Source organism: Nilaparvata lugens, chromosome 8 (genome assembly GCF_014356525.2).
Source record: "Nilaparvata lugens isolate BPH chromosome 8, ASM1435652v1, whole genome shotgun sequence".
Taxonomy (NCBI): domain Eukaryota; kingdom Metazoa; phylum Arthropoda; class Insecta; order Hemiptera; family Delphacidae; genus Nilaparvata; species Nilaparvata lugens.
This window is the reverse complement of record NC_052511.1, coordinates 14,363,976-14,381,365: the sequence shown is the minus strand read 5'-3', so window position 1 is coordinate 14,381,365 and position 17,390 is coordinate 14,363,976. Positions and strand designations below refer to the sequence as shown.

The 17,390-nt window shown below is 33.9% G+C and overlaps 2 protein-coding genes across 3 annotated transcripts in view; one reads left to right on the top strand and one right to left on the bottom strand.

Moving 5' to 3' along the window:
* Nucleotides 1–17,390, bottom strand: part of LOC111062260 (major royal jelly protein 3) — an 80,462-nt gene that overhangs the window by 14,967 nt on the left and 48,105 nt on the right. The window lies entirely within an intron of this gene.
* LOC111062320 (major royal jelly protein 5) lies at nt 120–9,895 on the top strand. Its single transcript, XM_039434017.1, has 5 exons — nt 120–325; nt 2,634–2,968; nt 4,090–4,314; nt 5,454–5,860; nt 8,333–9,895. The coding sequence occupies exons 2-5, from the start codon at nt 2,669–2,671 to the stop codon at nt 8,571–8,573; spliced, it is 1,173 nt and encodes a 390-aa protein (XP_039289951.1). The 5' UTR covers nt 120–325; nt 2,634–2,668; the 3' UTR covers nt 8,574–9,895.

The window sequence follows — 17,390 nt, the reverse complement described above, 5'->3', positions numbered from 1 at the left end:
GAATGCTGACAGTGAAGTTCACTAAAGTGAGTTGCGATGAAAGCTACGTTTGGAGGACGCCTTTCCAGATTTTCATCTAGATTAGATAAAGCACAAAAAAATTTGATACGATTTTATAAAAAGAGTTTGAGAAGATAATGGGCTCCTAAATAACAGTTTCGTAGAAAGAGATCAGTATTGAAACTGCGTTCATTTTTGAATATGTAGCAGAAGAGTGATAACAGTTCCCAATAGTTTTATTCACATCAAAAAAGGTGGTTTAAGAGTGATTGGAGGATAAATCTATCTAGTGCACCAATTTAATTATCCAGGAGTTGAATATAAGGTGAGTTTATATCTGTTATTCCAGAGAACTCGACTATATTATTATTGAATGTCTGACAAATCACTCAAGAAATAGGAAATACTCAATACATTGAGACCCAGAGTACTTCCACAAGTCAACATACTTTCAAATAAGATGAGTTCTTATCTAGTAAATTCAGAAGAAATACGGAATACAGTTTTTTATTATTGAAAAGTTTGAAATTCATAGCTCAAGAGTTTGATCAAAATAAAATATCGAGACAGATAGACTTATTAGTGCCAATAAATCATAGCAATCACGGATTTCTGGGTAACATTTGAAAGTTGTATTGTTTTGTTGTTTAATTGTTGTGTTATTGTTTTTGTAATTTAATTGTTTTGGGTTTCTCTTCAAATTCATATTTAAGTTCTTATTTCAAGTTCTTATAAAGTGCACATGTACAATATGATTTACGTTGATACTTCTCAATTACTGAGAGTCCATTTCACGTTTTAAACTTTCAGTTTGCGTACTAGTGTTCGAAAAATAATTTATACAAATTAGATTTAGATAATGATGTAGGTTGTACTACGTCAAAAAAGGAATAATAGTTTATTTGAGAGCAATAGTTCTACTAATCAATTCTAAAGCACGAAATATTATGGTTCTCTGAATGTTAATATAAGTGCTGTTAGTGTAGCGACTCCCCTCAACTAGAGCTGGTGATAAAGTGTTGGTGTGGTTTCATGTTACTTTCCCAGATAATTGATTTCAAGTTATTATCAATTATGAGGAAATGTATTTAAACTATTTGTATTAAACAATCAGAATTAGAGAAGAATCGTGCTGGATCCTTCCTGGAAAGTTAGACATGTTGGGAGAACAAGGTGAAATTGAGTTATTTCATGGCTTACTTTAGATATCTATCTGTAGTAGGCTATGGTTATTTCTAACAAGGTAGAATTGAGTTTTTTTCAGCAAATAGCATTCCCAGGAATATCATTCATCAAATTGTGGGAACAAGTGATAAATCATATGATCTGAGTGTGTTTCATTCGTAGATGGATGAATATTATAGAATTGACTGATATTGTGTGTAGTGGGTAAACAAGGATCAGGTAACCTCAATTTTATTGCGGTTCATTAAGGAAAATAAAGTCGGTATATTTATTGAGATGTTTGCTTGTTCTCGATCCTATCAACACGTGAGTTCAACTCCAAAAAATAATCGTAGTGTGATTTAATTCAAAATTCTATGCAATTGAGGACATAGTACTTTATATTATGTTCAAGATATTAATTTGATTTCTTATTAGTCGTGGAAATTTTGTTCCTTTCAAAATTTATAAAGTTTAACTCTCATTAACAGATATACTTTTCGAATCTTATTACGTGAAAAATATAACGTTACAATGTTATAAGTAGTGGAAATGCAAAAAGCTACGACGTGATAGTACAGAAATGTGATTTAACAAGAGATGATATTTGACAATAATATTCTCTCTTTATAATTTTGAAAAAAAAAACATGAGAATTATCAAATACAGTTCATGACAACATACACTATTTAATTGGTTTGAGAGAACTATAGATTATCATTTATTGTAGTTTCTGTTCTGCAAAATCGTTGTTATTAAATAAAAATACATAAAATTATCACAACCACAAATTTATTCAAATCGATGTACCGGTTTTGGTTGTTACACCATTGTCAATCGCTAAGCTAGTGACAATTGTCATTTGACAAACTTGAACTAGAAAATGGAACAGCAAATAACGTACAAGCGTTATGATTGGTAGATGAATGACCTATTCAAGTTAAACGTCTGTCATTGGCCAGACAAGCCCCACTCCCACAGTAGCAGCTCATTCAAACGTCACAGCAATGGCGGTTCATAAACCAGACTTTTGATAAAAATTGGGAATCAATAAGTTTTCAAAAGTAACGAATATTGGATTGAAGATTTGAAATGGAACATCGTGGGAAACGTAGGAGAACAGTCTACATTCTAGTAGTCTCTCTATAATAGTTCAAACTATAGATTTCAATACCAAATTCTTTTGAAAAAACATAAAATAATAATTGATCCCTCTCATTCTCTTGCGACATCTCAATAGGACAATATCTTGTTTTCTATCTAAATGCATCTTTTTTTTCAAGGACATCAAAACTCTTCCATTCTTCAGTTTCTTGAGAAATCGCGAATTTTTGAGCTTTCTAGGAGTTATCAACTCTGCGAGACCTCAGACCTTTTCTTAAACCGAAAACTCTGAAAACTGGTTTATAGCACTCTATATCCCAAATCCACTCAATCAAACATAACGTTTTTATCCTGATTGTTTTTAGGACACCTAAACACGACCACAGGCTGCACCGCAACCATGACCAGTCCAGCCACAATGATGGCCTTCCTGACAGGCACCTTATGGTCGACCACACTGGTTGAGGGCTCCAAACCATGGCTGCCTCTCAACCCCGACCAGGCGCTGCTCTCTGATTGGTCCTTCCAGCTGATGGCCAGTGACCTGGAGTGGCCCTGCCCGGCCACCAGGAGTGTCTATGAACAGTCAGGCCGCTACATTCCCAAAAACATCATCGTGTCCAAAGTGCAGATGCATAGAGACTGGGCACTGCTGTTGACTCCCCGCTATCGGTCTGGGGTGCCTTTCACCATAGGAAAGGTATGATTATAGACTCTACATTGAACAATATTGCGAAATAATTTTCCCCCATTTTTTAAGAAGTAGAAGTGATTGTTATTCTTTATTCATTCATACAAGTACATCATCGAAATTATAGGGAGAGGAAAAATAAGGTAACCTTATCCCTCTCCAAAATTTAGATAAGGTTACACATAGTCCGAACTAGTTCTTGCTCCGTTATGTGTTGTAGTTCTTCACTTCACAAAATTTTCAGTCCTTAAATATTTTCACAAAGTAGATTTTAAAGTGTTTTGGAAGAAAAAGTCTTTTCTAAGTAGTAGAAGTATTTCACCTAAGTTATTTTCTTCTTCAATATCATGAATTACTGCTGAGAATCATAGACTAATGAGAATGAACATTATGTCAATAAATTGTATCTGACGTATATCTTATCTTAAATTCGAAATCCACTCAAAGAATAGGATAAACGTAAGTTTCGAGTTGTGCCTGTTATTTTTGTAGTGGAAGATTCTTCTTTCGAGAATATAATGAAAACAAAATTTTAATCGTTCAGAGGTAGAAGTATCTTGAGAAGTCACTTGGATAATATTATGCAGAAATAAGACTCTGACGTACGGTAGCCTACATTTTAAAAATAGTATTCTTTATCATACTGAGAAAAACGATAATCTCATCTATAATGACAATTATTATCACTGATATTATTTCTCACAGCCCCTAAGAGTTATATCAATATGTGATGAGATTCAAAAATAAGTTATTCCACCTGATAATAATAATTGTAGTTGTTCAATCAAAGACAAACTATGAATTCTTTCCTCTCTATAGTTCAATGCTCATCATCGATGATTCAGAGGAATACTGATAGTCAGGGCTATAAAGTTGAAAATGTAGTTTGTAGATTTATAGATAAAACACTACTTTACAGAACCAAAACTCGAATAGAGAACCGGGTTGTTAGTAGATTGAGGGATTGCTTTATTGGTTGGTGTAAAACTCCAGCTAATGGAGTTGATGAGATATACGATAGTCTAATAGAGTTAATGAAGTAGAATAATGGAGTTAATTCCAAATTATGCTTTTATTCTGTGATTAATATTTATTACTTTCGATTTTAATTCAATAATCTAATTGGACAGGTGAACCTGAGAACAGCGAACAAATGTCGTCCGCGGATCGCTCCGTTTCCCTGCTGGGAGATGCACGAGGAAGGCAGTCCAGATGCCATACAGAATGCAGTCGACATCTTCCTGGACCACAAGGGTGTTCTGTGGGTGCTCGACTCTGGAGTGGTGAATACTCTCGACACGCCTGTCAGGAGAGCCTCACCCAAGGTGTGGGCGTTCGATGCCGACACTGGCAAGGTAATCAATCAATCAATCAATCATTACAGTATTAGGAAAGTCATTCAAAAATATATTGTGTAGTAGGTGGCATAGAAAAAAGTGATTATTATTGGGGAAATAATGAATAAATGTATATGGTGGGAAGCTAGTGGCACAGGGAAACTAAGTAGTAGCTATAGAATTAGCTCCATAATTATCGTCTTTGCTAGTGAATGATTAACGTTTTTCTGTCATTACAATTTCTACTTGAAAATTCAAGTAACATCAAGTAATCTGATTAATTCAAGTTAATTACTCGCAGTTCAATGTAGTCTTGTTGTCTTTTCAATATTATGTCTTTTATAATCACTCTTCCTCCAATGTGACTGACCATTTTCAATTTCATGGTAGGCTACAAATACTCTCATTCAATTTTTATGTCACCCACATATTATTCATTCTTCTTCATTGCTTCTCCATTCGCCCATTATCAGTTTATGAATTGGTTGATCAATAATATTATCAGTAACAGAAACAATAATAGCTTAATGAAACTGAAACTAAGAATAAAATACTGTGCACATAATAATCACTATCAGAGAACAGTCATGAGAATGATCTGAGAAAATTTAGCTCTTCCTTATGTCACTTTACAAGAAAAAATCGTCTTATCCTCACTTTCTGTCCAATGCTGGACCAATCTTCAATCACGTTTAGAAATTTACACCCTTCCACCTCTTTACAAGGACTGTATCATAGAAAAAACATAACACTATTCCATATTTGATTATTCTACGCTTATACTGTCTCAATTGTGCTTTGACGGCTGCCTAAAAAAACGTTCGACAATTTATATCCTCTCACCACAGAAAAAAGAGACATTACTTGGAACATTATGTTGCTCATTACTCCGTGCTCTCACCTTCTTCCAAAGACTGTACGATAAAAAAGCATAAGCATCATAAATGCTTATAGAATATGATAAAATAGAATGACTTTTCATTATTTGTTGACGTGGCGAAGTTTGGACAGTGATCTCCACTCTACCACTTGATCACTTATAGTGATAAGAGCTAGGATAAATTGAAATAAGATAGAGACTATGCTTCTACTTTCTCACTCTTATTCTTTGACGGATTTAAAAAAAAATCAATATTTATTTTTATCATGAATTGCAGCTGCTGAAAACGATCAACCTCAACCAGCTAGTCTGCACGGTGAGTCGCCTCCAGTACTTAGTGGTCGAATACGGATCAGACGGACGCGCATTCCTATACATCAGCGACGCAGCGACTCGCGCGATTATCGTCTGGAACGTCGCTGACGCGTCAGGGTACCGTGTCGTCCTCCCTACAGCCACCACCATGGACTGCGGACGTCGGGACGTCCTCTACTTAGCTCTGGTCAAGAGGCCGCTCGGACCTTCCCGGCTCTATTTCACATATTTGTCAGCTAAGCATCTGTTCGCAATCGATACTGATTGTCTGAGACGCAAATCTGCCAATGGAACAGTTATAGATGTTGGACTGAAACCTACCAAGTTTGTGCTGCTCGGCACTGATAATGGGCTGAACTTATTCTTCAGGTAAGTCAACCAAAGCTCTACGGATTTCTTGATTTTTGCTCATTCATTTTTTTCACTTGTTCAGTTTTTCCACTCATTTATTTTTTTTCACTCATCAATTCAGATTTTGAGTGAATATGATGATTATAAAAACTATAGAGAGAAGATCGAGAGTTGGTTTTTTATCTATTCTTATACGTTCTATGTAGCAACTCACAAATGGAAAAGGCCAACTAATTTTTACTTTCTTCCCTAAATTTAATCAACTTTTTATTTTTTAAGCTGTATTGTAAATATTTATTATTTTCTTTTTAGTACAGAGTTTTTTTTCATTAGAACTCTTTCCCCATACACAGACTTGTCTATGTGGGAAAAATTCACGAGTGCTTTATATTATTTTATCCATGTACTGTATTTCTAATGGATTTGTAAATAAACCTCAATTTGAAAGAGACTGTAATACATGGATAAGAATGAGCTTATTTTTTATATGTGCATATTATTTCCACGGTATTGGATTATGGAAGACACCAATTTTTGAGTTTGAAACGAATCATCGAGTTATAATTCAAGATAAATTATGATATTATGATAGCAGAAGATTGGACTCAATATCTAAATGTTTGTGGAATAGTGAAATCGAAATATATCGATGTCATTGCGCCAGATAATTTACTTGATTTTTAATCAATCATTCCCCTACTATCCCCCCTACATGGGAATCTAGAATCCCATCCATCAATATTTCTCTTTTAGTACCCCTGTTAATTGTCATCTGTTAATTATCAGAGTACGGTATCCAACATTAAAAGACCTGCTAATCAGCACTTAGTAGCTCATAGGTTGGAAATACCTGATCACCACCTGAGTGGACATTATCGACAGCTAATATGGTTCAGCGAAGTGATAAATCAACTAACTGATTGAATAGGATTGACAAGCCAAGGAATGCTGTTCGTTCATGTCAATACAACTAAACGCTTTCACGTTCTGTTTTCTTTGGAGATGCAACTTTGTATCAACTCTTAATCAGTGATTAACGTCTCAATCATTGTCGGTATTGGCATGATCTATTACGATCAATTTTCTTTCTGAAACAATCATTGCTTTCCTTCGCCGTTATCAACAATACTAACGATCAGAAAAACTGAGTCCCTCCAGATTTGGCTTGAAAAATCAACTGTTATTTTTCAACGTTGGGCTAGGTCAGTGCTAGAAAAGGAGAGTTGCAAATTGATGAATGTATCACTTATTTTGCAGTAATTACTGTTGACAACACACAAGTATTTGATCATATGTAAGTATTGTTCCTATAAAAGGATCTGCAAGGTGTAGTTGACGTTTGAAAAAGCAAAAATAAATCGGATATGTTTCTGCTGACATACTTTGAATTTTTTGCACCATAAAATATGATAGCCAGTAAACTGGTTGGCTCTATTGCGTCTAATCACATTTCCATTTTGAAGCTATTGATAGAGTTGGATTCTTGTCATGAACTAAATAGTAGATTATCTCGATAATATCATATGTGAATCGGTCTGATATGGTTATGACCAGATTGACCATATAGGACCAATCTCAGCGTTACTGATTTTTCAACCTAATGCTTTTCAGATTTTTTTTTATGAACCAGAGAAAATGTTCTTATAAGATTTTAAAAGATAGGATATCAATATCTCGAAAACCTCATGAGAATTATGTAGCGAGACTGTAAACTGTTCATTCACTACTTGAAAGATGAGCTACAGGATATAGTTCTGAAAATTCACCAAGAAATGACAATTCATTAGAGCCTACTATTTGAGTGTCAGGGTTATCGAAAATCACAGTTGAATCAAAATGATCAACATTCTTAAATCTTACTACTTTAAACTCTACATTTGAATGAAATTGATTGCTCTAATAATAAATTGACGTTAAATAGAATCAAGCTACTTCAATACAAGTTGTTCTCCATGGGCGTTGCCCAAGAAAACATGTTCCGTAATTTCCATATAATTTGCAAGCAACATTTTCTCGTTCAATTTTCTAATAAATTGTAGCCCTACATTTATTAACGAGTATCTTATATAGTAAATACTATAGTTAAACGAATATGTAAAGTGAATATGAGTGTTTTAATTCTTGTTTTCAAGTGACAGAGTTAATCAGTGCTGGAAAACTTTCAATTTTCATAATAACAACTGCACTCGTATTTATTGATCCGTATTTGTATATCGTTTCGACCTGTTGTGGGACAGACTCTGACTCTGAAGATGTCCCACACCAGGTCGAAACGATCGTCACTACCAATAGTAAGTACATTTCACTTCATAAGTGTTTTTTTAATTCAAGTTTCATTATTATTCATTCATTGAGACAGAAGAATCGCAATAGTGGTATAAAAACAGGCAGAAGCCCAAAACTTCTTCCGTCCCTAAAATGTGTTCATTTGAAATTTTAATAAATTTGAAAATACATGTATCAACTTCACATTTCATATTTTATTCACAGGTACCGTGGACAGTCCGACATCTGGATGTGGAACACCGAAACAGGTTTCAAGGCTAGTAACTTTATTGCCGTGCAAGAGGGAGGGGACTGCCGCCTAGCTACCCAGGTTCTGCCCGGGTTTAGGAGGTTGAAATGGGTCCTCGAGTCCAATTTCCACGACTACCTGGCAGGGACAACGGGAGGCATGGGTGCTAATGTACGACTCCATCCATTGGTCAAGAGTGGTTGTGACTGTTTCTAATTGTTCATTGATCACTGATTGATTGATAAGTGATAATATATCTTCATCCGTGATAAGTGATCTGATGAGTGATAATCATCTGAATTTGATAAGTGACATCGTATTCAATAAATTACACTGTAACGAATTTGAATTAGATTTATAGTGCTAATGAAAGTTTGGCTGATTTTCTTGAGAGCGGATGCAATTTGTTCTCCGATTTATAGAGAATGACATTCGATTCAAAAAAGCGCCTGCATGAGATTCAGTAAATGATGACATTCAATTGAATAAGTTATGTTGTATTGGATTTGAAGTGATCGTGAACAGCTCCAAGTGGAATGTGTTACCAATAATCTAATAAATTATGGTTTTAAATTAATTTGATAAGTGACGTAGGGTTGATTCAATACGGTATAGGATTCCATTGGGTTTGAAGGGACTTTGAACAGTTTCATGTGATGTGGAATGATATTCTACAATGTAAATGAAATGTTTACACTGACTAATGAATATTGATTGACATGGTATTGAGTTTGAAGAGACAGAAAACATTTCTGTCACTCCATTTTGTTTCATTCAGGATGAAATAATGTGGATTGTGTATGAATTGTGAGCACAAATGTGATAACCCTTGCGAAAATATCATTCAAAACAAAGTCTCAGAAAACCTTTTACTATCAATTGTATAAAATGGGGAATTTGTGATAATATTAAAAATATTGATCAAGTATGAGAGAGTGAATATTATGCAATATGAAGATTGAGAGCAAGGATGTATTAGAAGTGGAGAAATGCATGTGAAAGAACGGAAGGTATGGAGAGAAAAAAAGAATATAGTGATGATGAAAAAATGTGTTTGAGAGGAAAAGAGTGACATGCGAACATGTGTTAAATGAGAAAGCAGTATTAGATTGAAAAAAATAAATTATAATATCCTTTGCTATTTGGAGAGTGGAAAACTGTGGAGAGAATTGGATGAATATAGTATGCTACGAATGCCATAAACAGAGGGAAAAATTGGAGAGTAGGTATTAAATGAAGGAAAGTGTGAATTGTATTAAGAGTATAATTTGAGTATGAATGGGACCTAGAGTATGGAGGGTAGGATTAATAAATAAACTCACTTTTTTCAAGAATGATATCATGATTAATATTTATAACTCAAATATTATTAAATAAATAACTTGGTCCATGTTTGTAAATATAGAATAGTATTATGTCTAGCTAAAGTTAATGATAAATATTGATACGAATGTATTCTCAATGATTTGGAATCACTTGAGGACTTGTAGTGCTTTTGAATTTGTACATTATATTGTTGATTTTACATGTTAATAATACAAGTGTGTTTATTTTTAAATCATAATGATTTCCATCTAGTTGGAATCCAACGAGAATATCTACGTAAGTTATTAATTTCACAGTCAGCAGAATGTTGTGTAATTAAAATCAAAAACCTCTTCAACACGTTCAATTTTGCAATCTGAACTCAAATGTTTCTACTGATATGATTTTCAAATTTACTTTGAAATCTTCATTTGGCTTTAGAATTGGGTCATCAATGGATGTTTTTATTTGAATTCATGGAAAGGATGAATCATACGATTGAGCTCCTGGAATTTGAAACATTCAAATCAATTTGATACAAACTAATTCAAACATGTATTATCATGAAGATTAGGTTACTGATCATATTTTTTTAGATAGGACATAAATTTTTCAATTAAGTATTATGATCTCGACCACGAGACAGGACAGTTTAAAGTTGTCTCGAATGACGTCAATCTCAATCACTTTGTAATCTCAGTTAGCAAAAAGTAGCGTTTCAGAATAATTTTACGCAATTTTTTCTATTAGCGAGAACCCCCATGCGCCGATTTTTTATTCATCTTTATCCATACGAGACCTCCTTGACCGCAGAATACATTAAAATGAAAGCGCTGGAATACACGTGTATTTCAAGGCAGACCTATAAAAAATACAGTCAACCAGATACAGTGTCTGTTTTAGAATCAAGTAATGAGACAACCAATTCGGATTCGGACCAACAACGCTGCAATTCATTAATAGAATCGTTCCTAACGCCTAATGCCTAACGGATTGATTGATGTGAAACGAATCAGGTCGAGTTGGATCAAGCCGCGTTGGATTATTTTTCAAGTTTAATTTACACATGTAATTGACAAGGTTGACAATCTGCAGTTAAGCACTTAGCAGTACTTGACGCCTTATAGGGAGAAAGCTGAGACCTTAAAAAGTTATAATTAGTAGCGTATCTTGCAACTACTAATAAGAAGTGATACGTGATTGGATGGGAGTTCAATGACCAATCAGGTGACTTATCTGAGATGGAGAAAGTTTATTAGATCGTGCCATTCTTGCTAATTCGAATCGTCTAATCGTCGCCTTCAGGCTTCACAGAATTATAAAAAAAACTTTTGTTAAAATGATAAGAATTTTTAATTGAATGTCTTGAAAATGACTCAGTGCCAGTTGTACAAAAGCCATTTAAATTTTAACCGTAATTAATTTCACGAGAACCAATCAGAGAAGCCGTCTTTTCTAAAAGGCCTTCTCTCATTGGTTCTCGTGAAATTAATCAAGGTTATAATTTAACCGGCTTTTGTGCAACCGGGCCTTAATATCTAAAGAGCTCTTTATCCATATCACTCAATAAAAGGATATCAATGTTATTGTACCGTATCCATAATAAGGAGCATTAATTGACTGCAGAAATTGACTACACGGAGAACAGCTAAAAGGGATTTTGATAAGAGCTGTACTCTCTGATAACTACCAGGCTGATGAATCTATCGCATCCATTTACAGAAGAAGCCAAGGAGAAATATGAATGCAGGAGAAGGAGGAAGATATAAACGCAGTCAAAGAGGTTACTGGCTAGCTCTAGACATTTTCCTATTCACCACTGACACTCACAAATGAACAAACCGTGAAATAAAAATCATGTCTCTGAGTAGAATCACAATTTATTCAATGCTGAAGGGATCTGAAGAAGAATTAGAGAGTTCATACGGTTTAAGAACTCTATAATCATAAAAATAAAGACAAAGATTGGATGATGTTGAGATAGAAGAGAAATTATTGACAAATGGATTATGAACTCTCCACACAAAAATTGAATGATGTTGAAATGGATTCAAAGTTGAAAAAGGAAGATGTAGTGAACTCGTATATAGAGAGTCAGGTATTGTGGTTGGGAAACAAATCTTGATATTATTGTTGGATGAATAGTCCTGAGGAGGAATTGAATTAAAAGCTTGATTGTGGGCTTACTTACCTATTTGGCAATGCTTTTAGCACCAACAAAACATATTTTTGCCAACATAAATCTGAGTATCAGGATACATAGAACAAGGCACAGGTCGTGAGTTAGCTAGACAGGCGTGGCTCTAAAATGGCCTTCAGAAAAGCAAAACCCACTTTCAGTTCATGTGAGACACAAATATCCACTTATTACATATCTGGCTTGGATAAAAGTCACCCTGGAACATTGGCACGTGTACAATGCTCATACATTTGAACTATACATAACAACAATTTAATGCATTAATGAGGCGCCTGTTGCGACTGAGATTCAATATAAGTTCTCTTCAACTACATTCATTCCATTTCAACGATTCTGGGACATGAGTTGTCAATATTAGAATCTCATCTGATACTCAACCCTATTCATTTGATATTTTTGATGATTGTAGACAAATAATAATTGTCATAGTAGAGCGCAAGACAACTTTGTTAATATTAGTCCAGTCATAACTGACCAGGTACTTTTTGCTGGAAAAAACTACAAACACGCTTATTCACTTGTGCAATTATTCTGGAGTATTGGAAAGCTTTATTACAAAAAGTTGACTTTCAAGCCCCGGAGGAGCTTTACAGAGTGCCCATAAACCTTGAATTTTCGTTTCTTTTCCCAGTTTTCAAATCGAGCCATCGGGAAAAAAATCACTCCCGCCTTTTTTATACATTCTGAAAATTATAAAATAATTTGGAGCTCTCCATCTTTATGGAGTACTAGTTACAATTTTTCAAAAATGAGGAGTCATATTTTCAGAAAAATTGGAATTTCCGTTCTCAATCAACTCTTTCCATCGATTTCCACAATTAAAATGTAGCATCAAAATCTGAGCATAATTTTGTGCTCTACAACCTGAGACCAGGTAGACCGTTCTATCTCAGATAGATTTCAATTTCCAGGATAATTACACGAAAAATTTAGAATGTTCGGAATTAGTTACCCGATCGGCCCTTTTCCACTAACTTGTGACTGGACTAAATCCTCAGTAAGAAAAAATCAAACTAGAGTTTAGTCGCTAGTATAGTTTCGATCAAAACAATCCTTAGAGCAATCCTCTTTAAAACTTCAAAACGTCTTGTGGATAAGTCGAACAAATACGAAAACCTTATTCTGACCATTGTTATCCTGAGTACAAGATAATATCATCCTGGAGTTTCCCATAATCACAACACAATATTCATTGCAAAAATAATATTGCAGATGCATGTACACACTATATTGAATGTGTATCATTTGGGAGAAAAACTGATTATTGCAATTCGATTGAATATAGAAGGTTGTACGCTTGAGTTACAATGTGAACAAACTGAATAAAATTCTACATTCCAGAACCAGAATCGTTGAACACTTTGGTATAGTGAGATTAACATTGAACAGTAAGAATTCTTTATGAATAACACTACAGCTTCTCATTCAACCTATACTGACAATTTGGAGTGAAGCTTACAGTAGTAAATTGCAGTGCACTAAGCTGAAGAACAATGCAGCACTTTATCTAAATCATTGTACAGTGGAACAGTGACTATTATCAAGTGATAGATCAATTGGTTACGCATTCATTGGTTGTTGAGGTCCAATGTCCATTACCTTCTGACAATCAGCTGATCAAACTGATACTTTTTGCAGTCTTTATCAATGTTCTCAACAATGCGACAGCTCAATCAAATATTATTTCCATTGTATTATTTTCAAACGACCACAAAACGTCATTCTAGATTGATAACTTTATTTTGAAATCATAATTGCGGTAAGCTGGGATTGAATTCGATTATTGTCTTATTTTGGTAGTCTAAAATTGTGGTTTATATCACACTCTGAATTATCAATAGTGATAGACCCAACTGTTTAAATGATGAGGTATAGGCTTACAATATGATAATGGGATAATTTGAACGTGACGTCAGGATCGACGTTTTTGGTTAGGGCTACTCGTACTTATATAAAAATTAAAAATCCAAGTACACCCTTTTTCAACTTTATTCTACTTCGTGAAAAGTCGGTTTAAGTGGAAGGTTCAAGTCATAGTATTTCGAGATGAAATAAGAGTTAGAAGAATAAAATAAAAAATATAAAAAAATAAAAAATAAAAATAGAGTTAGAAAAAGATGCATTGATTCTTTTACATTTTTACATGAAGTCAGGACTATGTTCTAACTGAGATAAACTTTAAGTGAGAGTTTGAATAGATTCTGAAGATTAATCAGAGCATTCGTAGAGATTTGAGAGGAACATTTTCTTGAAATTTCAAGTATAGGAAATTTCATCAAAGTTCTTGAAAATAGCCAACACTCCAAATGAAACATTTCAGTGAATCATATTTTCCTGATTAGTGTACTCTGACTTTTTTCTGGATGACGGATAAATTTAAGCTCTTACTCAAATCACGATAAAATATTGAATTGACCGCATAATGAAATGAAAGAGTGGTTATAGGTTTTTTATCAAGTTCTGTACTGAACTTCTATCATCACTAACAGTAACCTTCACGCTAACATTAACTTATGGGCTATTCGTCTATCTGTTTTATATATTTATCCGTCTTATATATCTTCAACAAAACATGAGGTTGTAGTTGAATTGTTCAAACAATTTATTTGAATTTTGACTAGAAGTTCTGCTTCTTTAGTCTGCTGGACTTGGATGAAGCATTTCAAATTCCTATATTCATTTACATTAGATGCACAAATCAAATGCATGATTATAAAAGAACCAACAGGCCTAGCCCAAAACTGTTCCTTTTCCGAATTGTTATAGTAGTATTCACTTCGAATCAAATTCAGAGTCCAGAAATATACAAACCGAAATTCAGAATTTAATTAGATTGGAAACCGAAAAGAATAAAAATATTGCACCAAACTGTAAACTGTAAAGTTTACAACACTTATTAAAGAGCTTCAGCTACTCCAGTCAAGAATAAAGCTCACTTCAAGCCCTCTAATTCAAGGTCAACCACTCGAATTTGGCATGCCAGAGAATAGTGTCTAAGATTGATAGATATTGTGATAATTTGAAATTTTTATGTCTCATTTTAACCGAATAGTGGATCAGCTATCCCAGTTAACCACATCCAATAAATCCTTTGTAGTTTACGTCAAACTCAGAGTGCTGGTAGTGATGAAATAAAGCCATAAGTTTAAGCACAACTGGAAATTCCAACTATTTGTTAGCGCAATAGCTGAGCTGCTACTTTCACGGCCAAGCAACTAATCTACACAACCAATAACCTTCAAAGATATCCGTTTCAATACACCCAATAAAATATTTACGTTAACAAAGCTTGTCTTCAGGCATTGGTACTGGAGTTTGTAGCCGCTAAAATTGACAAATAATATTATTCATGAGATTTTTGGTGAATACAAAGTCGAATAAATAAAACAATTTGAGGAAATATAGATTAGATTGCTCCTGCTCCATCTTTTTGGAGTTTGTTGAGCTTGAAATGAGCAATCCAATTGTGAACCTGAAGTTACGTATGATATGTTTGTGACTGAATAATATGCAATTGAATACGATTAGATGCGAATGGAGAGGAAACACTAGTAGCAAATCCAAGAATATAATCTACTAGATTTTAATTTGAAGTATTTCAAAAATGAATGGAGAATAATGATACACTAGCGGGTATCATATAATCACATTATAAGATGTTTTGCTCTCCTTCTGTCCTCTCAATTATATGAACTTTCTGAGGAAATAAAAATAAGAATAGATTTTTAAAATGAAAATGTATAGAAAATCACCAGTTACAATTAATCAAATGATTTATATACTGGTGAATCTTTATTGATTTTTGTTAAGAGGTCTGGTGTATGAACCGCCATTGATGTAAAGTTTGAAAGAACCACTCATTGTGGGAGTGGCTTGTCTTCGTCAATGGCAGAGTTCACCTTCATTGGTCATTCGTCTACCAATCATAGCGCTTGCTCATTACTAATCTTCTGCTGCTCCATACTTCAGTTCTAATTGACCAGAAGATTAAACCAAGGAACAGAAATTGTGTAGAAATCAGAAACCGGTAATTCGTTATTTTAATAAATTTGTGTGTCAACATCGAATATTTCCACTAAATTTTCAATATGAGTAACTACATCATTTCCACTATAATTCAAAGTGAGACTGAAGTATTTTCATTCAACAAATTTTGTATAATTCAGAAATACAAATGGATTCGAATATATGTATTTTCCATTAATTCATCGATATTTTAACAAAATTCGAATTTTCAGGATAGCACTAAGCAATTCACTAACTTATCTTGCAAAAAAAAACATATTCATAGAAATGCTTCTGAGGTAATCTATATTACAACACTAAACTAGAAAAAACATAAATTAGGCCAACTTGTATAGTTTTTTCACACTTTCTCCAAGTATCAAAATCTTCCGACCTTCTCTGATATAATACCAACACAAACCCGATACCCCATACTCCACTTGTTGCCCACTTCCTAAGTAATTCAATCCCTAGTGGGACAAAAATCACTTTCATGTTGTAAAAAGTAGTCACAATACATAACAGTAATCAGTGCATTCGATTATCTGAATTTGCCAATCTTGTCGCAGAAATCCATAGCTTGAAATGGGTGTGTCCCACTCACATGCTCCTCATGTATGTAGAGTTAATCCAACATCCAATATGAATAAATAATCTTTAAAAAAAGTGGAAAAGCATGATATGCACCCAATGCACCTAATATTCAGATATTATTTCTTTTACAACAAAGTCACATGAATGCAAGTGCAATGCATTGTGCAATACTACTGCACAAGTTGTGCACCTTGTATTCTAATTGGAAACTGGAAAAACTGACTCCCAATGCGATATCACGATACCAGAAACATTGAAAATACAGCAATGTTGCATACAAGGTTATTTCTAGATGTGATTAGTGATTTTTAGTTTTTCTAGATATGCATCGAATTACACTGGATTTGAGAAAAAGTAGATCACAACTGCATAATAATGTTATCAATATTGATCTTATTATAGATATTCTGAAAGATTTTTTTCAATCTCATCATTGAGAAGAAAGACATACACATCAGACCTACATGCTTCCAGTTACAACTACATTGTTTTTTCTCTTGTGATTGATTACTCATTGAATTTGATATCTTCAATGAAACTGCATTGAGAGTGCATACAATTTTTCTTCCACCTGAATGCAACCGATCATCTGATATATTGGATGGAGTAAAATGAACTACTTTTTACATAAATAGTCTAAGCAACGGAAGAAGGTATTCCGTGAAAAGTTTGGAAGACAATTTTTATCGCTCAGCACAGTTTTTCTAATCAATCGTTGAAAACTGATCAGACAAGAAGATGAAGAAATAAGATACAAAAGGGATTTTCTTTGAAATTTCACCCTTTCGAGAGCGTATATCTCGAAAATTGTGATGGAGATATGGGAGACTGTTTCAGATGAAACTTGTTGGAAAAGTCTTGAGCTTCAATGTTGTATTCAATCATGATATTCATTAAACACATATTGTTTGAGATATAAACAAAGAGCC

Bases quoted from the DNA above. Each gene is read 5' to 3' on its own strand.
- LOC111062320 (XM_039434017.1), top strand. From the start codon at position 2,669: ATGACCAGTCCAGCCACAATGATGGCCTTCCTGACAGGCACCTTATGG. The intron at 2,969-4,089 runs GTATGATTATAG...CTAATTGGACAG, and splicing joins TGCCTTTCACCATAGGAAAG to GTGAACCTGAGAACAGCGAA. The intron at 5,861-8,332 runs GTAAGTCAACCA...TTTTATTCACAG, and splicing joins GGGCTGAACTTATTCTTCAG to GTACCGTGGACAGTCCGACA.